General features: G+C 44.1%; 1 protein-coding gene across 2 annotated transcripts in view; it reads right to left on the bottom strand.

Annotated features, from left to right (window-relative positions):
• Positions 1-8733, bottom strand: part of CD44 (CD44 molecule (Indian blood group)) — a 90761-nt gene extending 82028 nt beyond the window's left edge. The window contains exon 1 of one of the 2 annotated variants that reach the window (XM_040328086.1): positions 8491-8733. In XM_040328086.1, the coding sequence (XP_040184020.1) occupies positions 8491-8560 (70 nt within the window). In that variant the 5' untranslated portion in view covers positions 8561-8733. The remainder of the gene's footprint in view (positions 1-8490) is intronic. The other variant, XM_040328087.1, reaches the window with a different exon arrangement.
• Positions 8734-17813: the final 9080 nt, after the last annotated feature.

Here is a 17813-nt window from a genome sequence, read left to right on the forward strand (position 1 = left end):
TTGGCAGTTGTAGGGGCAGGGCACAGGGGGCACAGGCCTGGGTCACCCCCTTGGTCTAGGATTCCTGTAGTGTTAACTATACCTCTCCTCTTCTGAAGGTCGTGCGCGTTTCTTTTATTAGATATATCTTCAGAGTCTTATGCCGCGTACACACGATCATTTTTCGGCATTAAAAAAAACAAAGTTTTTAAAAACGTCATTTAAAATGATGGTGTGTGGGCCTCACATCGTTTTTCGGCTTCTGAAAAACAACTAGAAAAAAATTCGAACATGCTGCATTTTTTAACGTTGTTTTTAAAAATTTTGTTTTTCGGGTTGTTAAAAATGATCGTGTGTGGGCTAAAATGACGTTTTAAACCTGCGCATGCTCAGAGGCAAGTTATGAGACGGGAGCGCTCGTTCTGGTAAAACTACCGTTCATAATGGAGTAAGCACATTCATCACGCTGTAACAGACAGAAAAGCGCGAATCGTCTTTTACTAACACGGAATCAGCTAAAGCAGCCCAAAAGCGAATGGAACTTCCCCTTCAGAGTGCCGTTGTACGTGGTGTACGTCACCGCGCTTTGTTCATCATTTTTTAAAAACGATGGTGTGTGGGCAACGTCGTTTTTAATAATGAAGTTGGAAAAACGTTGTTTTTTGGACATGCCGAAAAATGATCGTGTGTACGCGGCATTACTTTTAAAAATTAATTTTTATATCTTTAAAGTCTAACTGCCGTTAGGGGTGAATAGTACCGGAGTAGATCATCGCAAATAATGTATGTATTTCCATCAACAGTATCTCCCTAATGGAGTTCCCAGCCCTGCCAGTCCCCCCCTTTACCATCACAGCAACAGAGACTCCCTCGTCTTGCTGCATTTTAAAAAAATGCACTAAATGAAAACTTCAGCGGAGAGAGTGAGACCTCCTTGTAATGGCTGTACGGATGAGCTGGGCAAGGAACTAAGCAATGATGCCCTCAAAGGAGATGTAAGGGTAAGGGTAAGTCCACCTACACCAGTGGCCAACTCAATATTGAACCCTACGGACTGAGACTGGGGAGACATTAAAGTTCATGTGCGTGTAAAGGCAGGCGTCCCAATACTTTTGGTAATATCGTGTATAGGCATCCTCAGAAAACTGAAATACAAGTTATAGGCAGACGACCCCTTTAAGCTGAAAAAACTCAAACTGTGCCCATATTATTATTTTTCTTATTATTAAAGGGTCACTAAAGGAAAACATTTTTTTTGCTGAAATGACTGTTTACAGGGTATAGAGACATAAAAGTTAACTGATTCCTTTTAAAAATGATTATAAATAGATAAAAATCAATCATATAATGTGCCTGCAGGTTAGTTTCACTTTTAAACTGGTTTCATGTTCCTGTGAACTAGAGAGACACACAGAACAAAAACAAACACATGCAGGGCAGTGTTTTGTTTTTAAAATGAATCTGATTGGTTCTGTTAAGTTTTAGACACACAGTAATGACAGCTTAGACCTACAGTGAAAAGCTCCCAGTACTGTGGTTATATGGAAACAGACAACCAGGAAGTGTGGAGATCAGAGCAGAATTACAGCAACTTCAAAGAAAAAACGAACAATAAGGACATGAAACCAGTACTATTTAGCTAAAAAAAAAAATCTTTTAGTGACCCTTTAATACATGATCATCTATGGTGCAATATCAAAAACAAGGGAGAGGCTCATTTTGTATTTTATCTGAGAAATAGCCAATGTAGGAACCTGCCTATGGCACCACCCAATTCAAGGAGCAGCGTGATTCTTTCATGATACCTGCATAAATAAATTGTTTTTATTTAATTGCCCTTTCTTTTATAATATACACCCATTTCCCAACTGACATCACAGGGATGGGTTGCTGGAAAAAAAAAAAACATGACAATAACATTGTGAAGGTGTCAACCCACAGTGGCATGGTTGCCTTTGATGCTACCTACAATGAATGCAGCTTTGGATTGTAGCTGCTAAGTTTTCCATGGAGTGTCTATGTTTTTTTATCCTGGGGTGGCTTTTATTTATATCAGTAGTGGTGGGTGAATCACAAGGACAGCCAGAGCAGCCATCAGACATTTTGGGACCCCTTACACAGCTGTAGGATGGTTTTAACTTTGTTCTGTTCTATGCAGTTTACATCTGAGTGTCTCTATAAACATCCCCTGAGGAAGCCCTAAGTGACGAAACATGTCGGGACAATCACGCCAATGCTTTTGTTGAGTGAAATCTTTCCATCTGCTTTGAACTCTAGATGTTTGACTGTACCTATGCACACAATCTGTAGCCAATAATATTTTTTTAACTATGTCTTGCCTGTGGTAATAGAACTTCTGTTATTTTTATATCTTTGGAGTATTGAATTTTTTTTTTTTGTTGGCACCCGTAAAAAAAAAAAAAATCCTCCCTTGTCTACATATATTTACAGGGATGTTGGTGCCTTTTCTTTGACATTGTCACCTATCCGTACCACCACCCCTTACTATTCTTTACATTGTTCCCCAGCTACAACACTGGCAAACTATTTAAAGTGATCACGTCACGGGAAATGTCTTTCACGTTACAGAAGAATCGATGTCTGACGATTTTCCCGAACAATAGCTGAACATCTGTAGCAATCCTAATTTCTACTTCCCTCCTTCCTCTGTTTTCTTTTAATCAGTTCTTTTTTTAAACAGTCTTATTCTAAAATTATATCTTTTGTATCACTTGCCCCTCCCTTTTAGATTGTAAGCTCTTGACAGCTGAGCCCTTCTAACCCTAATGTCTGGAATTGTATTGTTTCCCTTAAAGAAGTTGTAAAGGAAAACATTTTTTTGCCTAAAATTAATGGCCCAGATTCACGTAGATAGGCGTAAATATAAGCGGGCGTAGCGTATCGTAGTTACGCTACGCCGCCGCAACTTAGAGAGGCAAGTGCTGTATTCACAAAGCACTTGCGTCTAAAGTTACGGCGGCGTAGCGTAAATATGCCGGTGTAAGCGCGCCTAAACCAAATGTCGAACAGGGGGGCGTGTTTTATGTAAACTAAGCATGACCCCACGTAAATGACGCTTTTTTCGAACGGCGCATGCGCGCGCATGCTCAGTATCACGTTGAATTTTTAAATCAAATTACGCCCGCTCAATGCCTAAACGACGTGAACGTAACTTACGCAAAGCCCTATTCGCGAACGTTTTATGCAAACGACGGAAAATTTGACGCTGTCCCGACGTCCATACTTAACATTGCGTACGCCTCACTATAGCAGGGGTAACTTTACGCCGGTCCGACGCCTTACGCAAACGACGCATATAGATACGCCGGGCGCGCGTACGTTCGTGAATCGGCGTATCTACCTAATTTGCATATTCTGCGCGTAAATCTACGGAAGCGCCACCTAGCGGCCAGCGTAAATATGAAACTAAGATACGACAGCGTAAGAGACTTACGTCAGTCGTATCTAAGCAAAAATGCCTGACCTCACAAATGCGCTTCTGGAAGAACGGTCAAACATTCCCATAGACACTCCTAAACCTTGTGGACAGCCTTCCCAGAAGAGTTGAAGCTGTTATAGCTGCAAAGGGCGGGGCCAACTCAATATTGAACCCTATGGACTAAGACTGGGATGCCATTAAAGTTCATGTGCGTGTAAAGGCAGGCGTCCTAATACTTTTGACAATATAGTGTATGTGTCATATGTGGATATTATCAGACCTGGCAAGTCTTGGATTGACCCAACACAGACTGTAATTCTGGGTGATAATATAGCTGGCTATCCTTGAAAGAGTCATGCCAGGACAAGCCTCGATCTTCCTACCAGCTGATAGATGTCACCTGCCCATGGGCAGAGGAAATTGACCACTTTTCTCCATGTTAAAGGGAAATAGTAGAACTTGTTATTTCACCGTCTTGGACAAGGTCATCATACAATGATGATCCCGTCCATCAAACCAAGATGTTTTTTACCGGCACCAGGTCTAGAGGTAGAGATGTCACCTATCCATTGGCAGAGAATTATTCACCCATTTTCTAAATAGTCAACCCTTGTCCACCCTGTTGGTCTTCGTGAAATGATAATCTCTTCCATCAATCTGAGATTTTCAAGAATGTTAAAAAATGCTAGTGGTGTCATTGACAATCACTTAGCCAAGAAACCAAAATAAACAGAAGTGAGATCAACCACATTACTGGATACATATGTGTCATATGTGGATATCGTTAGGCACGGTCTGACATGGTTTGACCAAGAACAGACTTTAATTACGGGTGGTAATATAGCTGGCTATCCTCAAATGAGTCATGCCGGGACAAGCCACAATTTCCTTCCCAGCTAACCAGCAGCAGAGATAATGTGACCCTTTTTCTCCATAGTAAAGGGAAAGAGAAGAATTTGTTATTCCACCTGGTTGGACAAGGTCTTCATTCAATGATCCTGTTCATCAATCAGAGGTGGTTGTTAATGCACCAGCTCAAACAATAAAAATCTTCAGATATGGTCAGGCTTGGGTTGACCAAACAGACTTTAATTATGGGTGGTAATACAGCTGGATATTCTCAAATGAATCGTGCAGAGACAAGCCTCAATCTTCCCCCCAGATACCCATGGGCAGAGCAAATTTCCCACCTTTTCTCCGTAATAAAGGGAAAAAGCAGAATATGTTATTCTATCTTGTTGGACAATGTCTCCATACAATGATGATCCTGTCCATCGATCAGAAGTGCTTGTTAAGGGCCCTTGGTCTAAAGTTAGTAAGCAATGCTCAAACAATGGATATCTTTAGACATTGTCAGTCTTGGGTTGACCACACACAGGCTGAAATTACAGGTGATAATATAGTTGCCTATCCTTGAATGAATCATGCCAAGACAAGCCACAATCTTCTCCCTAGCTACCCATGGTCAGAGAAAATGTGACCCCTTTTCTCCATTGTAAAGGGAAAGAGCAGAACTTGTTATTCCACCTTGTTGGACAAGGTCTTCATACAGAGGTGCTTGTTAAGGGCAGCTGGTCTAGAGGTAACAAGCAGTGGTCAGACAATGGATATCATTAGACATGGTCGGGTTTGGGTTGACCAAATACAGGCTGTGATTACGGGTGATAATATAGCTGGCTATCCTTCAATGAATTATGCCAAGACAAGAGTAGAACTTGTAATTCTACCTTGTTGTACAGTCTTCATACAACGATGATCCCATTCATCAAACAGAGGTGCTTGTTAAAGGGCACCTGGTCTAGAGGTAATAAGCGATGGTCAGACAATAGATATCATTAGACATGGTCGGGTTTGGGTTGACCAAACACAGGCTGTGATTATGGGTGGTAATATAATTGGCAGTCCTTGAATGAGTCATGCCTGGACAAGCCGTGGTCCTCCTGCCAGCTGACGGTGGACAGAGAATTTTACCCCTTTTCTAAAGCAGATGAGTAGAATTTGTTACTCCACCTTGTTGGACAAGGTCTTCATACAATGATGATCCCATCCATTGATCCAAAGTACTTGTTAATGCACCTGGTCTTGAGGTAGAAAACAATGCTAAAACAATGGATATTATGAGACATGGTCAGGCTTGGGTTGAGGATAAAAAGGCTTTAATTACAGGTGCTAATATAGCTGGCTATCCTTGAATGATGCATATCGGGACTAACTACCCGTAAACCCAACAAACCACCCGTAAACACCCAGAAACCCAACAAACCACCCGGGAACACCCCGAAAATCGACAAACCACCTGTAAACCCCCGTAAACCCGACAAACCATCCGTAAACACAGTGATTACGGGTGGTAATCTAACTGGCAATCCTTGAATGAGTCATGCTTGGACAAGCCATGGTCCTCCTGACAGCTGACGGGTATCAGCTTCCCATGGACAGAGAAAATGTGACCCCTTTTCTCCATAGTAAAGCGGATGAGTAGAATTTGTTACTCCACCTTGTTGGACAAGGTCTTCATACAATCCATTGATCCAAAGTGCTCGTTAATGCACCTGGTCTTGAGGTAACAAACAATTCTAAAACAATTGATATTATGAGACATGTTTAGGCTTGGGTTGACCACAAAAAGGCTTTAAATACGAATGGTAATATAGCTGGCTATCCTTGAATGATGCATATCGGGACAAACCACCCGTAAACACACGTAAACCTGACAAACCACCCGTAAACACAGGCTGTGATTACGGGTGGTAATATAACTGGCAATCCTTGAATGAGTCATGCCTGGTTAAGCCCTGGTCCTCCTGCCAGCTGACGGATATCAGCTACCCATGGACAGAGAAAATTTGACCCCTTTTCTCCATAGTAAAGGGGAAGAGTAGAATTTGTTACTCCACCTTGTTTGACAAGGTCTTCATACAATGATGATCCAAAAGTGCTTGTTAAAGCACCTGGTCTTGAAGTAGCAAACAATGCTAAAACTATGGATATTATGAGACATGGTCAGGCTTGGGTTGACCACAAAAAAGCTTTAATTATGGGTGATAATATAGCTGACTATCCTTGAATGATGCATATCGGGACAAACCACAGTCTTCCTCCTAGCTGATGGATGGCAGCTACCCATGGGCAGAGAAAATGTGTATTCTTTTCCCCATAGCAAAGGGAGGGAGTGGCATTTGTTATTCCACTCTGTTGAACAAGGTCCATCCATCGGAGGTGCTTTGTTAATGTTCCTGGTCTAGAGGTAGGAAACAATCCTAAAAACCAGTCCTTTATTTGGCCACCCTTAGGTAAGGTGACCAGATTTTTTAAATGAAATCCGGGGACATATTTTTTCTTTACTAGTAATGGCAACAATCAGCGACTCTCTGCCCGTCGCCGCCCGCCTCACAGCCTCTCAAGTCTTACTCTTCGGGCCCCAGCTACTACTGGATGGGGAGCAGGGGAATATCATCACTCCGCCAGGGAAGGTAAGGAGATAGGCAGGTGGCTGGCCAGGATTTGAGCCAAGGCAGAAGAACATGCGAGCGAAGCTGAATGGGCATGTGCCCAAAACTGAAGAAATATTCCCTCCGCTCCGACCAGCACATGATCATCAGAAAGGGGCACAGATAATGGGAAAAATACAACCCCCCTATGCTTGTAGGCACGGTGGAGCGGGGGTGTGCAATTCTAATTTTGTTACTCCACCTTTTTGGACAAGGTCTTCATACAATGATGATCCCATCCATTGATTCAAAGTGCTTGTTAATGCACCTGGTCTTGAGGTAGAAAACAATGCTAAAACAATGGATATTATGAGACATGGTCAGGCTTGGGTTGAGGATAAAAAGGCTTTAATTACGGGTTCTAAAACCAGGGACAGACTTGGTCCGGGGACAGTATACTCAATCAGGGGACTGTCCCCTGAAACTGGGGACGTCTGGTCACCCTACCCTTAGGACCCATTCATACCTATGCATAGCTATTGCAACTACTGCAGTAGGTGTGAAGGTTTCCTTATATTTTCTTTTTTTTTAAAACGCTCTAGGTGTGAACCAACTGCATTGGAAAGAACAGCCCTTGTGTTCAAAATGCATTTCAAGCAGTAAAATTCATGAGTTTTAACTAAAGGAAGATGGACAAGTGTGGATCATCCCTGACCTTATAAGACAATAGGCAATAAAAAAAAAAACTTAACTCCCAGCTGCCAATCACCAGTCAACTGGCATTGTTGTGGCTGCTAATAAAAGTCGAAATGAGCCTCTACTCCTTGTCATTGCTCTTCACTCTGCCAAAATAAACTGAATGCCTTGGAATCCTTCCGGATAGAACAGAGACCGGACTGTCAGGCTGGACCTTCCCCAAGTCTGACACACAGCTCTGCATACCCATCACAGCTCTGCAATTCTACAATGGAGCTTACATGGGGAACACGTGCGTTCACATGCAACATGCTGCCAGCTGCGGATACTCCCACCTCTGCAGCATACTCTAACCTCAGCTGTACACAATGGAAAATTAAAAAATTCTGAGAAATATTTACCCTAGCAGCAAAATCGTGTAAAATTCAAGCGTAAAAACGATAACAATATGTCTGACTCAGATGGCTGGAACTTGTAGTCCCCCCCGGAGCTGGAGAAATTAAATCACTGTGAGTCAGAACGAAGGCTACGCAGATTGTGCATACACGTGACAAAGTTCGAGAGACCCAAATGCTTCCAGCCGAGAAAATCCCAAAAATGGAATGGTATTGAGTTTTGTGCCAGTCTCCAGGGAGAATGAACTCAACGTCGAATTTCCCATTAGTACCGCCATCAGTCGAAGATCAAAAATAAAGGCACTTTAGTCTCCTCCGATGCCGTATAAGAAAATCCCAAACTAAAAAAAGCAACAAAAGAATTATTGTTGCGGGATCCTTCGTTCTTAAGAGATACTCAACCGTTGCCAGAGAAAACTACCATCTCGAAGAATTGAATTAAACAGAATACGACGTCTACTTTCTACGAGGGTTGCGCTATATATTTTTTTTTTTTAAACTGTTCTATCAAAGCTTGGTTTCTATGAATGAAATGAATTGAGTCTCTTACCATATTGTGCCTGGGAAACACCGATCCAGCAGCATAATCCAAAACAGACCATCCACATCAACTTGGACATTGCGTAGCGTTGAAATTTTGGGGCTCCCACAAGAGGTACAAAAAGCAGCCACCGTGCAATTAAAGAGCCTTGTAACTTTGGAAGAGTTATTCTTCTGATTCAAAGGAACTGGAGTTGTGTCATAACTGGGAGGGAGTCAAAGTCACACCCATAGAGAGAGGGAGAGAGAGAGAGAGAGAGAGAGAGAAGTCAGGCTTAGCAGGCAATGAGAGCCCAAGTTTTAGTGCCCCATCTGAGCAGGCTATGGTGAAAGCTGAGGAAGGGGTGTCCCTTAGTGGAAACTTGAAGCAGTTTACATACCAGTAATATGACACAGGAAACGTTGGGGATTTGCTTCCATTTTTTTCAAGCAAGAAAGAAACGTGTGGTCCCCTTCAAGGGTTAATCCGCTGCAAGGGAGAATAAAGAACTTGGCGACAGGTATTAGACAAAGATGATTCACCAACATAAAAAGTTACTTAAAGGAGATGTAAACCTAATCGGTAAAATATCGTAAAAGCTTTAACACGTTCACATCCTTTTTCAAAGTCAAAAGTCAGCTTCAGTTTTAGGCTCTGTTACCACTGGCATACGTCCCAACTGTCCCTGATTTCGAGGGACTGTCCCTGATTTGGAGCAATGTCCCTCATTCTCCTCATTTGTCCCTCATTTTGGTCTGATCTATACAGATGTATATAAAATGCACTTTTTATCTATCAAAAAGTGTTTCCCAGAGCTAAACCTTTCATCTGATTTCTAAATTGCTGCATTTGTAAATTCCAAAAGCCAATATAAAGGAATAGTAGTGGTAAAATAAGCACTTGTGGGTTTAACCAATCTTATTTTTTTTGTACAATTCTCCTTTAAGGGGGTGTGGCAAGGGGTGTGTCCTATGCCTGCATACTTTTGCTGATAGGTGTCCCTCATCCCCATCTCAGAAAGTTGGGAGGTATGCACTGGTTTGATTTCAGATGCGACTTCAGTCACACTGAATGAAGAAAATGTCATCAGCACACTACGGATCTCCAATATGGGTCCAAAGCTTTAATCAGCAATCGCATTGTTACAAAAGAAGCAATGTTTCAGAACCTCGCAGGATGCCTGAAGGTGTCCTGCGAAGCTCTGAAATGCTGCTTTGCTGGTCACATGCCCGATAAAGGGGTCCTGCGAGCCTCCGAAACATTGCTTCTGCTGTAATATTGTGATCGCTGGTCACTTGCCTGATAAAGGGGTCCTGCGAGCCTCTGAAACATTGCTTCTGCTGCAATATTGTGATCGCTGGTCACTTGCCTGATAAAGGGGTCCTGCGAGCCTCTGAAACATTGCTTCTGCTGCAATATTGTGATCGCTGGTCACTTGCCTGATAAAAGGGTCCTGCGAGCCTAGAAAAAAAAGAGAGAAAGAAGAGAGAGAAAAAAATAGAGAAAGAAGAGAGAGAGAGAAGAAAGAAAGAGAGGGAGGGAGGGAGAGAGAAGAAAGAGAGGGAGAAGAAAGAAAGAGAGGGAGGGAGGGAGGGAGAGAGAGAGAAGAAAGAGAGGGAGAAGAATGAAATAGAGGGAGGGAGGGAGGGAGGGAGAGAGAAGAAAGAAAGAAAGAAAGAAAGAAAGAAAGAAAGAAAGAAAGAAAGAAAGAAAGAAAGAAAGAAAGAAAGAGAGGGAGGGAGAGAGAAGAGAGAGAGAAGAAAGAAAGAAAGAAAGAAAGAAAGAAAGAAAGAAAGAAAGAAAGAAAGAAAGGGAGGGAGAAGAAAGAGAGAGAGGGGAGGGAGGGAGAGAGAGAGAAGAAAGAGAGAGAGAGAAGAAAGAAAGAAAGAAAGAAAGAAAGAAAGAAAGAAAGAAAGAAAGAAAGAAAGAAAGGGAGGGAGAAGAAAGAGAGAGAGAGGGAGGGAGGGAGAGAGAAGAAAGAGAGAGGGAAGGAGAAGAAAGAAAGAGAGAGAGAGAGGGGAGGGAGGAGAGAGAAGAAAGAGAGAGAGGGGGGAGGGAGGAAGAGAGAAGAAAGAGAGAGAGAGAGAGAGAGAGAGGGGGGGAGGGAGGAAGAGAGAAGAAAGAGAGAGGGGGAGGGAGGAAGAGAGAAGAAAGAGAGAGAGAGGGGAGGGATGGAGAGAGAAGAAAGAGAGAGATAGAGGGGAGGGAGGAAGAGAGAAGAAAGAGAGAGAGGGGAGGGAGGGAGAAGAAAGAGAGAGAGGGGGAGAAGATAGAAAGAGAGAGAGAGGGGAGAAGAAAGATAGAAAGAGAGAGAGAGGGGGAGAGAGAAGATAGAGAGAGAAAGAAAGAGAGAGAGAGAGAAAAAGAGAGAGGGAGAAGAAAGAAAGAGAGAGAGAAAAAAGAAAGAGAGAGAGAAGAAAGAAAGAGAGAGAGAGAGAAGAAAGAGAGAGAGAAGAAAGAAAGAGAGAGAGAAGAAAGAAGAAAGAGAGAGAGAGAAGAAAGAAGAAAGAGAGAGAGAGAGAAAGGGAAAGAGAGAGAGATGAAAGAATGACGTCATATGACGTCCTCCCAGAGCGAGAGAGAGAAGAAAGAAAGAGAGAGAGAAAGAGAGAGAGAGAGAAGAAAGAGAGTGAGAGAGAGAAGAAAGAAAGAGAGAGAGAGAGAGAAGAAAGAGAGAGAAAGGGAAAGAGAGAGAGAGAGAAGAAAGAATTACGTCATATGACGTCCTCCCAGAGCGAGAGAGTCTTTGTCCCGCCGTCACATGACGGAGGGCAGTAGACAACTGGTTAAAAAATGGGCGACTGGTATGATTTTTATGTCGGAAGAGACCCTATTGGTCTCTTCTGTTATAACAGCTCCTCCCTGCCTGTCATGTGCATACATTTACGACACCGCGATGATGTGACTCCACTGCGCATGCGCAGGATCGATGTCTTCCTAACAAATTAGGTGGCTAAAGAATCTGAACCCAGAAGGAACACTGGGGGACGATGGGATCACCTTTAAAAGGGGATCGCTTTCAAGATAAGTCCGCCATAATGCTGTGCTGTGCATACTATAGACGCTCTTGTTGGCCCAATTTTATGCTGTATTTTTTTTTGCAGAGGTTTTGTTCCACTTTAAATAATCCCTCAGGAACTCCCGTTATAGAATTATAGGTTGAGTAAACTGTTAGGACTATTTAAACACTCTATAATAATAATAATAATAATAATAATAATAATAATAGGGTGGCAATGTTCTGACCCCAACTCTCATATGTGCTCCTCTGTTGTCACCATGTCACATGGGTTGTGATGGAGACACAACTGCCTATTGCAACACACAGTCCATTACCTGCCCTGAGAAATCCCATGCAGCCATTGCTGGAGTTATAGTGTAGACAGAAAGTGGCTGCAAAGAGCCTGAAGGAGATCAGCAGCAATGAGCTGTAACAAAGGACAAAAAAAGACAAAGACAAAAAAAAATGAAGAAAACTAGGATTTTATTTAACAAATGGTATTTGTTTATGATATGAAGTGCTTTGGCAAATGAAATGCCATTGGTTGAGGGGTTGCATCCGCTTCAATGCCTTCCAGACCCATTAGACAAACAGTTATACAGTGTAAGTGTAGTAGCTTCTCTACTTCCCTTTTCTGCTTAAAGCTGTTTGTTTCTGCTTAAGTTTGTCAATGTTCTACCCCTTGTAAAACAATGTTGTAGCCTCTTACCAACTTTTTAAAGCAGGGGTGTCAAACTCAATGTCATTGAGGGTCGCATCAGCATTATGATTGCCCACAAAAGGGCCGGTTGTATCTGTAAGATTAGACGTTCGGCACATCCCCTCCCCTTACATTAGATGTCAAGAGCCCCCCCACCATCAGAAGTTTAGTCCCCCACTCTCCCTTACATCACAGTGCACCCCCCTCTCCTTATGCTGCTGCTGGGAAGAAGCTGGATGCATTGTTCGAAAGCAGAAAGTAAGGGTCTGGAGGAGGACTAGAGGAGGGCTGGAGCTCTCCGACAGCTGCAGAAGAGAAATGAAATGGCCTGGAGGGCCGGATTTGGCCCGCGGGCCTTATGTTTGACACCTGTGTTATAAAGCTACAGATTTTTAATTTGAAATTTGATTGATCAGCCTACCGCTCTACAAGTTGGGTACATTGGTGTTTTTTTTATTTCCAGTTTACTATTTAACCTCCTTAGCGGTAATCCCAAGTATGGCTCGGGGTGAATTTTTTATACCAAAAGCGGTATCCCCGAGTCAGACTCGGGATCGCCTCGCAGCATCCACAGGCACAAGTTACTTACCTTGTCCCTGGATCCTGCGATGCATCTCCGCTGTGTGAGAGAGCGGCGTCCTCGCTCGATTCACACAGTGCCTGTGTGCCGCCGATCTCCGTTCCCTGCAACATTACGACGCACGGGGACGGAGAACGGCGCCAAATTCAAAAAAGTAAATAAACACCTTACATACAGTATCCTGTATTCTTATAGATTACAGTACTGTATGTAAAAAATACACACCCCCCTTGTCCCTAGTGGTCTGCCCAGTGCCCTACATGTACTTTTATATAATAAAAACTGTTCTTTCTGCCTGCAAACTGTAGATTGTCCAAAAGTGTCCCTTTATGTCAAAAATGGTTTTAGAGCAGCTAGAAAACAGCGATAATAAATTATAATCACTTGCAGAATTGTGCGATAGCGATTTGTGGGGAAATTCATCATAAAAAAAGATTTTAAGGGGACCCCCATGCCAAAATTAAAAGAGAGAAGAGAGAGAGAGAAGAAAGAAAAAAAGAAAGAGAGAGAGAGAAGATAGTAAAAAAGAGAGAAGAAAGAAAGAAAGAGAGAGGGAGGGAGGGAGGAAGGGAGAGAAGAAAGAGAGAGAGGGAGGGAGAGAGAAGAAAGAGAGGGAGGGAGGAAGGGAGAGAGAGAAGAAAGAGAGAGGGGGAGGGAGAGAGAAGAAAGAGAGAGAGAGAGAGAGAGAGGGAGAGAGAGAGAGAGAGAGAGGGAGAGAAGAAAGAGAGAGGGGAGGGAGAGAGGAGAAAGAGAGAGAGAGGGAGGGAGGGAGGAAGGGAGAGAGAAGAAAGAGAGAGAGAGGAGGGAGGGAAAGAGAAGAAAGAGAGAGAGAGAGGAGGGAGGGAAAGAGAAGAAAAAGAGAGAGAGGAGAGGGGGGAGAGAGAAGAGAGAGAGGGGAGGGAGCAAGAAGAAAGAGGGAGAGGGGAGGGAGAGAGAAGAAAGAGAGAGAGGGAGGGAGAGAGAATAAAGAGAGAGAGAGAAGCAAGAGAGAGAAAAGAAATAGAGAAGAAAGAAAAAGAGAGAATATAGAAAGAGAGAGAGAGAGAGGGGGAGATAGAAAGAGAGAGAGAGAGAAAGAGAAGAGAGAGAGAAAAAATAAAGAGAGAGAGAGAGAGAAGAAAGAGAGAAGAAAGAAAGAGAGAGAGAAGAAAGAAAGAAAGAAGAAAGAGAGAGAAAGGGAAAGAGAGAGAGAGAAGAAAGAGAGAAGAAAGAAAGAGAGAGAGAAGAAAGAAAGAAAGAAGAAAGAGAGAGAAAGGGAAAGAGAGAGAGAGAAGAAAGAGAGAGCGAAGAAAGAAGAAAGAGAGAGAGAAAGGGAAAGAGAGAGAAGAAAGAAGAAAGAGAGAGAAAGGGAAAGAGAGAGAAGAAAGAAAGAAAGAAAGAAAGAAAGAGAGAAAGAAAGAAAGAAAGAAAGAAAGAAAGAAAGAAAGAAAGAAAGAAAGAAAATTGAGAGTACGTGGCAACCAATCAAATGTTCAGCTAAGGCTACAAGACAACCAATCAGAGATCAAACTGCGGCTATTTAATATAATCTTTAGATAAATGTCTTTGATGAAATTGGGAGACGGCTCAGTAATCATTATATTTATCAACATTTCCACTTGTCACTTCCTGCAGGTTTACTAAGACAAGTGATTGTTCTATTGTCTTATCATAGACATATTATTGTCTTCCGTCGGAAGCCCCATCATCATCACTAAGGGAGCGCACAGCATTTTTGTGAAAGTTTCTTTTCTTCATTTGTCTAGAACTAAAAATACTAATGATGTTTTTTTTACTCATTTATCAGTAAGTCAAATAGGAAGCATATTTCATATTTTCAGGATAGCAGACCTCTAAACAAATTTTCACCCGTTTACCAGGCTTATCCTAACTGATCTGCTGAAACATGTTCTGTTTTTAAAGCTAAATAGCTGAAGCTAACATTGCACACAACTGAATGGGTCAGTGAATGGAGATGGGGTTTAAAACTGAACTCCAGCCTTCTTTTCAATCCTGGGTTGTACAGGCTTTTCTCCTGTCCTGAAATAGCTTATTCTGATTTCACCGCACACTGTGAGCTTCTCACAATGTCCACTAGAAGCTGCAGCAAGTCAGATAGAGCCCCGCCTCATTTCCTGTCCTAACTTTGTACACACTGGTGTGATGTGGGGAACCGCATGCGATTCAGACAGGAATCGCACCGCACACCATCGCATGTGATTTGAACAGAAATGCGGTGCGATTCCTGTCCGAATCACATGCGGTTCATGTACTGCACCCTGACACGCCCGGGTCCTTCCACCAGCCATGGTCTGCATAGAGAAAAACAGAGATTCAGTGAAAATATTGGGGCAGATCCACAAAAGAATTACGCCGGCGTATCTATTCATACGCCGCGTAATTTTAAAGTTCCCGCCTCGTATCTTTGCTTTGTATCTACAAAACAAGATACGACTGCATCTGGGATCGATCCAACAGGCGGCCGCTAGGTGGCGTTTCCGTCGAAATTCCGCATCGAGTATGCAAATTAGCTAGATACGGCGATCCACGAACGTACGTCCGGCCGGCGCATTTTTTTTACGTCGTTTGCGTTCGGCGTATCGTTACCCCTGCTATTACGAGGCGTACTCAATGTTAAGTACGGCCGTCGTTCCCGCGTCGAATTTTCAATTTTTTACGTCGTTTGCGTAAGTCGTCCGCGAATAGGGATTTGCGTAGAATGACGTCGTAAGCATTGGCTTGTTCCGGTTTAATTTCGAGCATGCGCACTGGGATACCCCGACGAACCGTTAAAAAAAAAACGTTGTTTACGTCGGGTCACGACGTATTTACATAAAACAAGCCCCCATCACATCCATTTGAATTGCGCGCCCTTACGCCGCCAAAGATACACTACGCCGCCGCAACTTAGGGCGCAAATTCTTTGAGGATTCCAAAAAAAAAGAGTAAGTTACGGCGGCGTAGCGTATCTTAGATAGGCTACGCCCGACGCAAATATGCGCCGATGTACCTAAATCTGGCCCATTGAGTTTAAAATGAGGTATATAATGAAAGCAGAATTATTACCGTATTTATCAGCGTATATCGCGCACTTTTTTGCCCTGAAAATCAGGGCAAAATCGTGGGTGCGCGATATACGCCGATACCCGCTTTCCCGCGCCGAGTTTTGAATACTGCGCCGACATATACCGAGCGCAGTACACTCGGGTATAGTCGGCCAGTCTCGGCTTCTTCCGCGGTCACGTCCTGGACGTACAGGACGTGAGCGCGACAGTTGCCGAGCCTGCCCGAGTGTACTGCGCACGGTATATGCTGGCGCAGTATTCAAAACTCGGCGCGGGAAACGAGCGGGGAGGACGCGAGGACGCCGCAGAAGGACACCGGACCCGCCGAAGAGGACACCGGACCCGCCGAAGAGGACACCGGACCCGCCGCAGAAGGACACCCGAAGCCGCAGAAGGATGCCGGACCCGCCGAAGAGGACACCCGAAGCCGCAGAAGGACGCCGGACCCGACGAGGCCGCCGATGGACCGATGGACGCCGCGCAAGACACCAAAACTGTAAGTACAAAAATAACTTTTTTTCCACAGGATTGGGGGTCACTTTAGGGGTGCGCGGTATACGCGGGAGCGCGTTATACCGCGATAAATACAGTATTTCCTTAAATGGTATTAGAATGTTAATGAGGGAGGAGCCAGAAACCGGGGGAGGCAAATCAGAATGCACTTCAGCTTTGATTTATCCTTTAATTATGACTTTCGGCACAGATAGAAGAAGAGCGATAAAATGCAGATCCCGAGCATTCGCAGCCCCGGAATCACATGTCAGCTCCTGTCGTCTCGCTCCGTCACACACTGACACACCTGACCTAATAAGAATACGAGTCAAGCACTGGAATACCTGGCAGGCTATGGAGCAGGTTCCCTCTGATTATGCGGCTCCAGAAATATCCCTCGCTCTTCTTCTCTCTTGGAGTTTCTATGAGTTTTAGCTGCTATTGTATGGAAGAAAAAAAAAACATTTAACCGCATAAGGACCAGCGCACGCAGATATATGTCGACAGAATGGAACGGACATGCAAATGGGCGTATATACTGTATACACGTTCCCTTTAATTTGCCGCCGTGAGGTCGTGCACGCGCCGCCGGCTGCGCGCTCGCGACCCTGTCATGAGCTCCGTGATCGTGCCCCACGGACTCGCTGTCCGCCGGTGTCCCGCGATCGGTTCACGGAGCTGAAGAACGGGCTAGATTCACATAGATCAGCGGATCTTTAGATGTGATTTAAGATCCGCCGCCGCAAGTTTGAGAGGCAAGTGGGTAATTCACAAAACACTTACCTCCAAACTTGCCGCGGGCGGATCGTAAATCCCCCGGCGGAATTCAAATTCCGCGGCTAGGGGGAGTGTACTATTTAAATCAGGCGCGTCCCCGCGCCGATTTAAATGCGCATGCGCCGTCCGCGAATTTCCCCGGCGTGCATTGCTCCCAATGACGTCGCTAGGACGTCATTGGTTTCGGCGTGAGCGTAACGAGCGTAACGAGCGTCCAGCGCGTTTGTTAATCGGCGTACGCAAACGACGTAAAAAAAAAAAATTGACGCGGGAACGACGGCTATACTTAACATTGGCTGCGCCTCATAGAAGCAGGGGTAACTATACGCCGGGAAAACCGTTACGTAAACGTCGTAAAGTGACTGCGTCGGGCCCGCGTACGTTCGTGAATTGGCGTATATCGCTGATTTACATATTCTCTGCGTAAATCAGCGAGAACGCCCCCAGCGGCCATTTTTAAATTGCAGTTAAGATCCGACGTTGTAACACAGTTACACCTGTCGGATCTTAGGCATATCTATGCGTAACCTGATTCTATGAATCAGGCGCATAGATACGACCGGCCTAACTCAGAGATACGACGGCGTATCAGGAGATACACCGTCGTATCTCTTTGTGAATCTAGCCCAACATCTCCCCGTTCTTCCTAGTGACATGTCAGTGATTGTCTGCTCCCTGTCGTCGGGAACAGCGATCAGTGACGTGTCACGGCAAGCCACGCCCCCTAAGAGTTAGAAGCACTCCCTAGGTCACAGGTTA

Source organism: Rana temporaria, chromosome 11 (assembly GCF_905171775.1).
Source record: "Rana temporaria chromosome 11, aRanTem1.1, whole genome shotgun sequence".
NCBI lineage: Eukaryota > Metazoa > Chordata > Amphibia > Anura > Ranidae > Rana > Rana temporaria.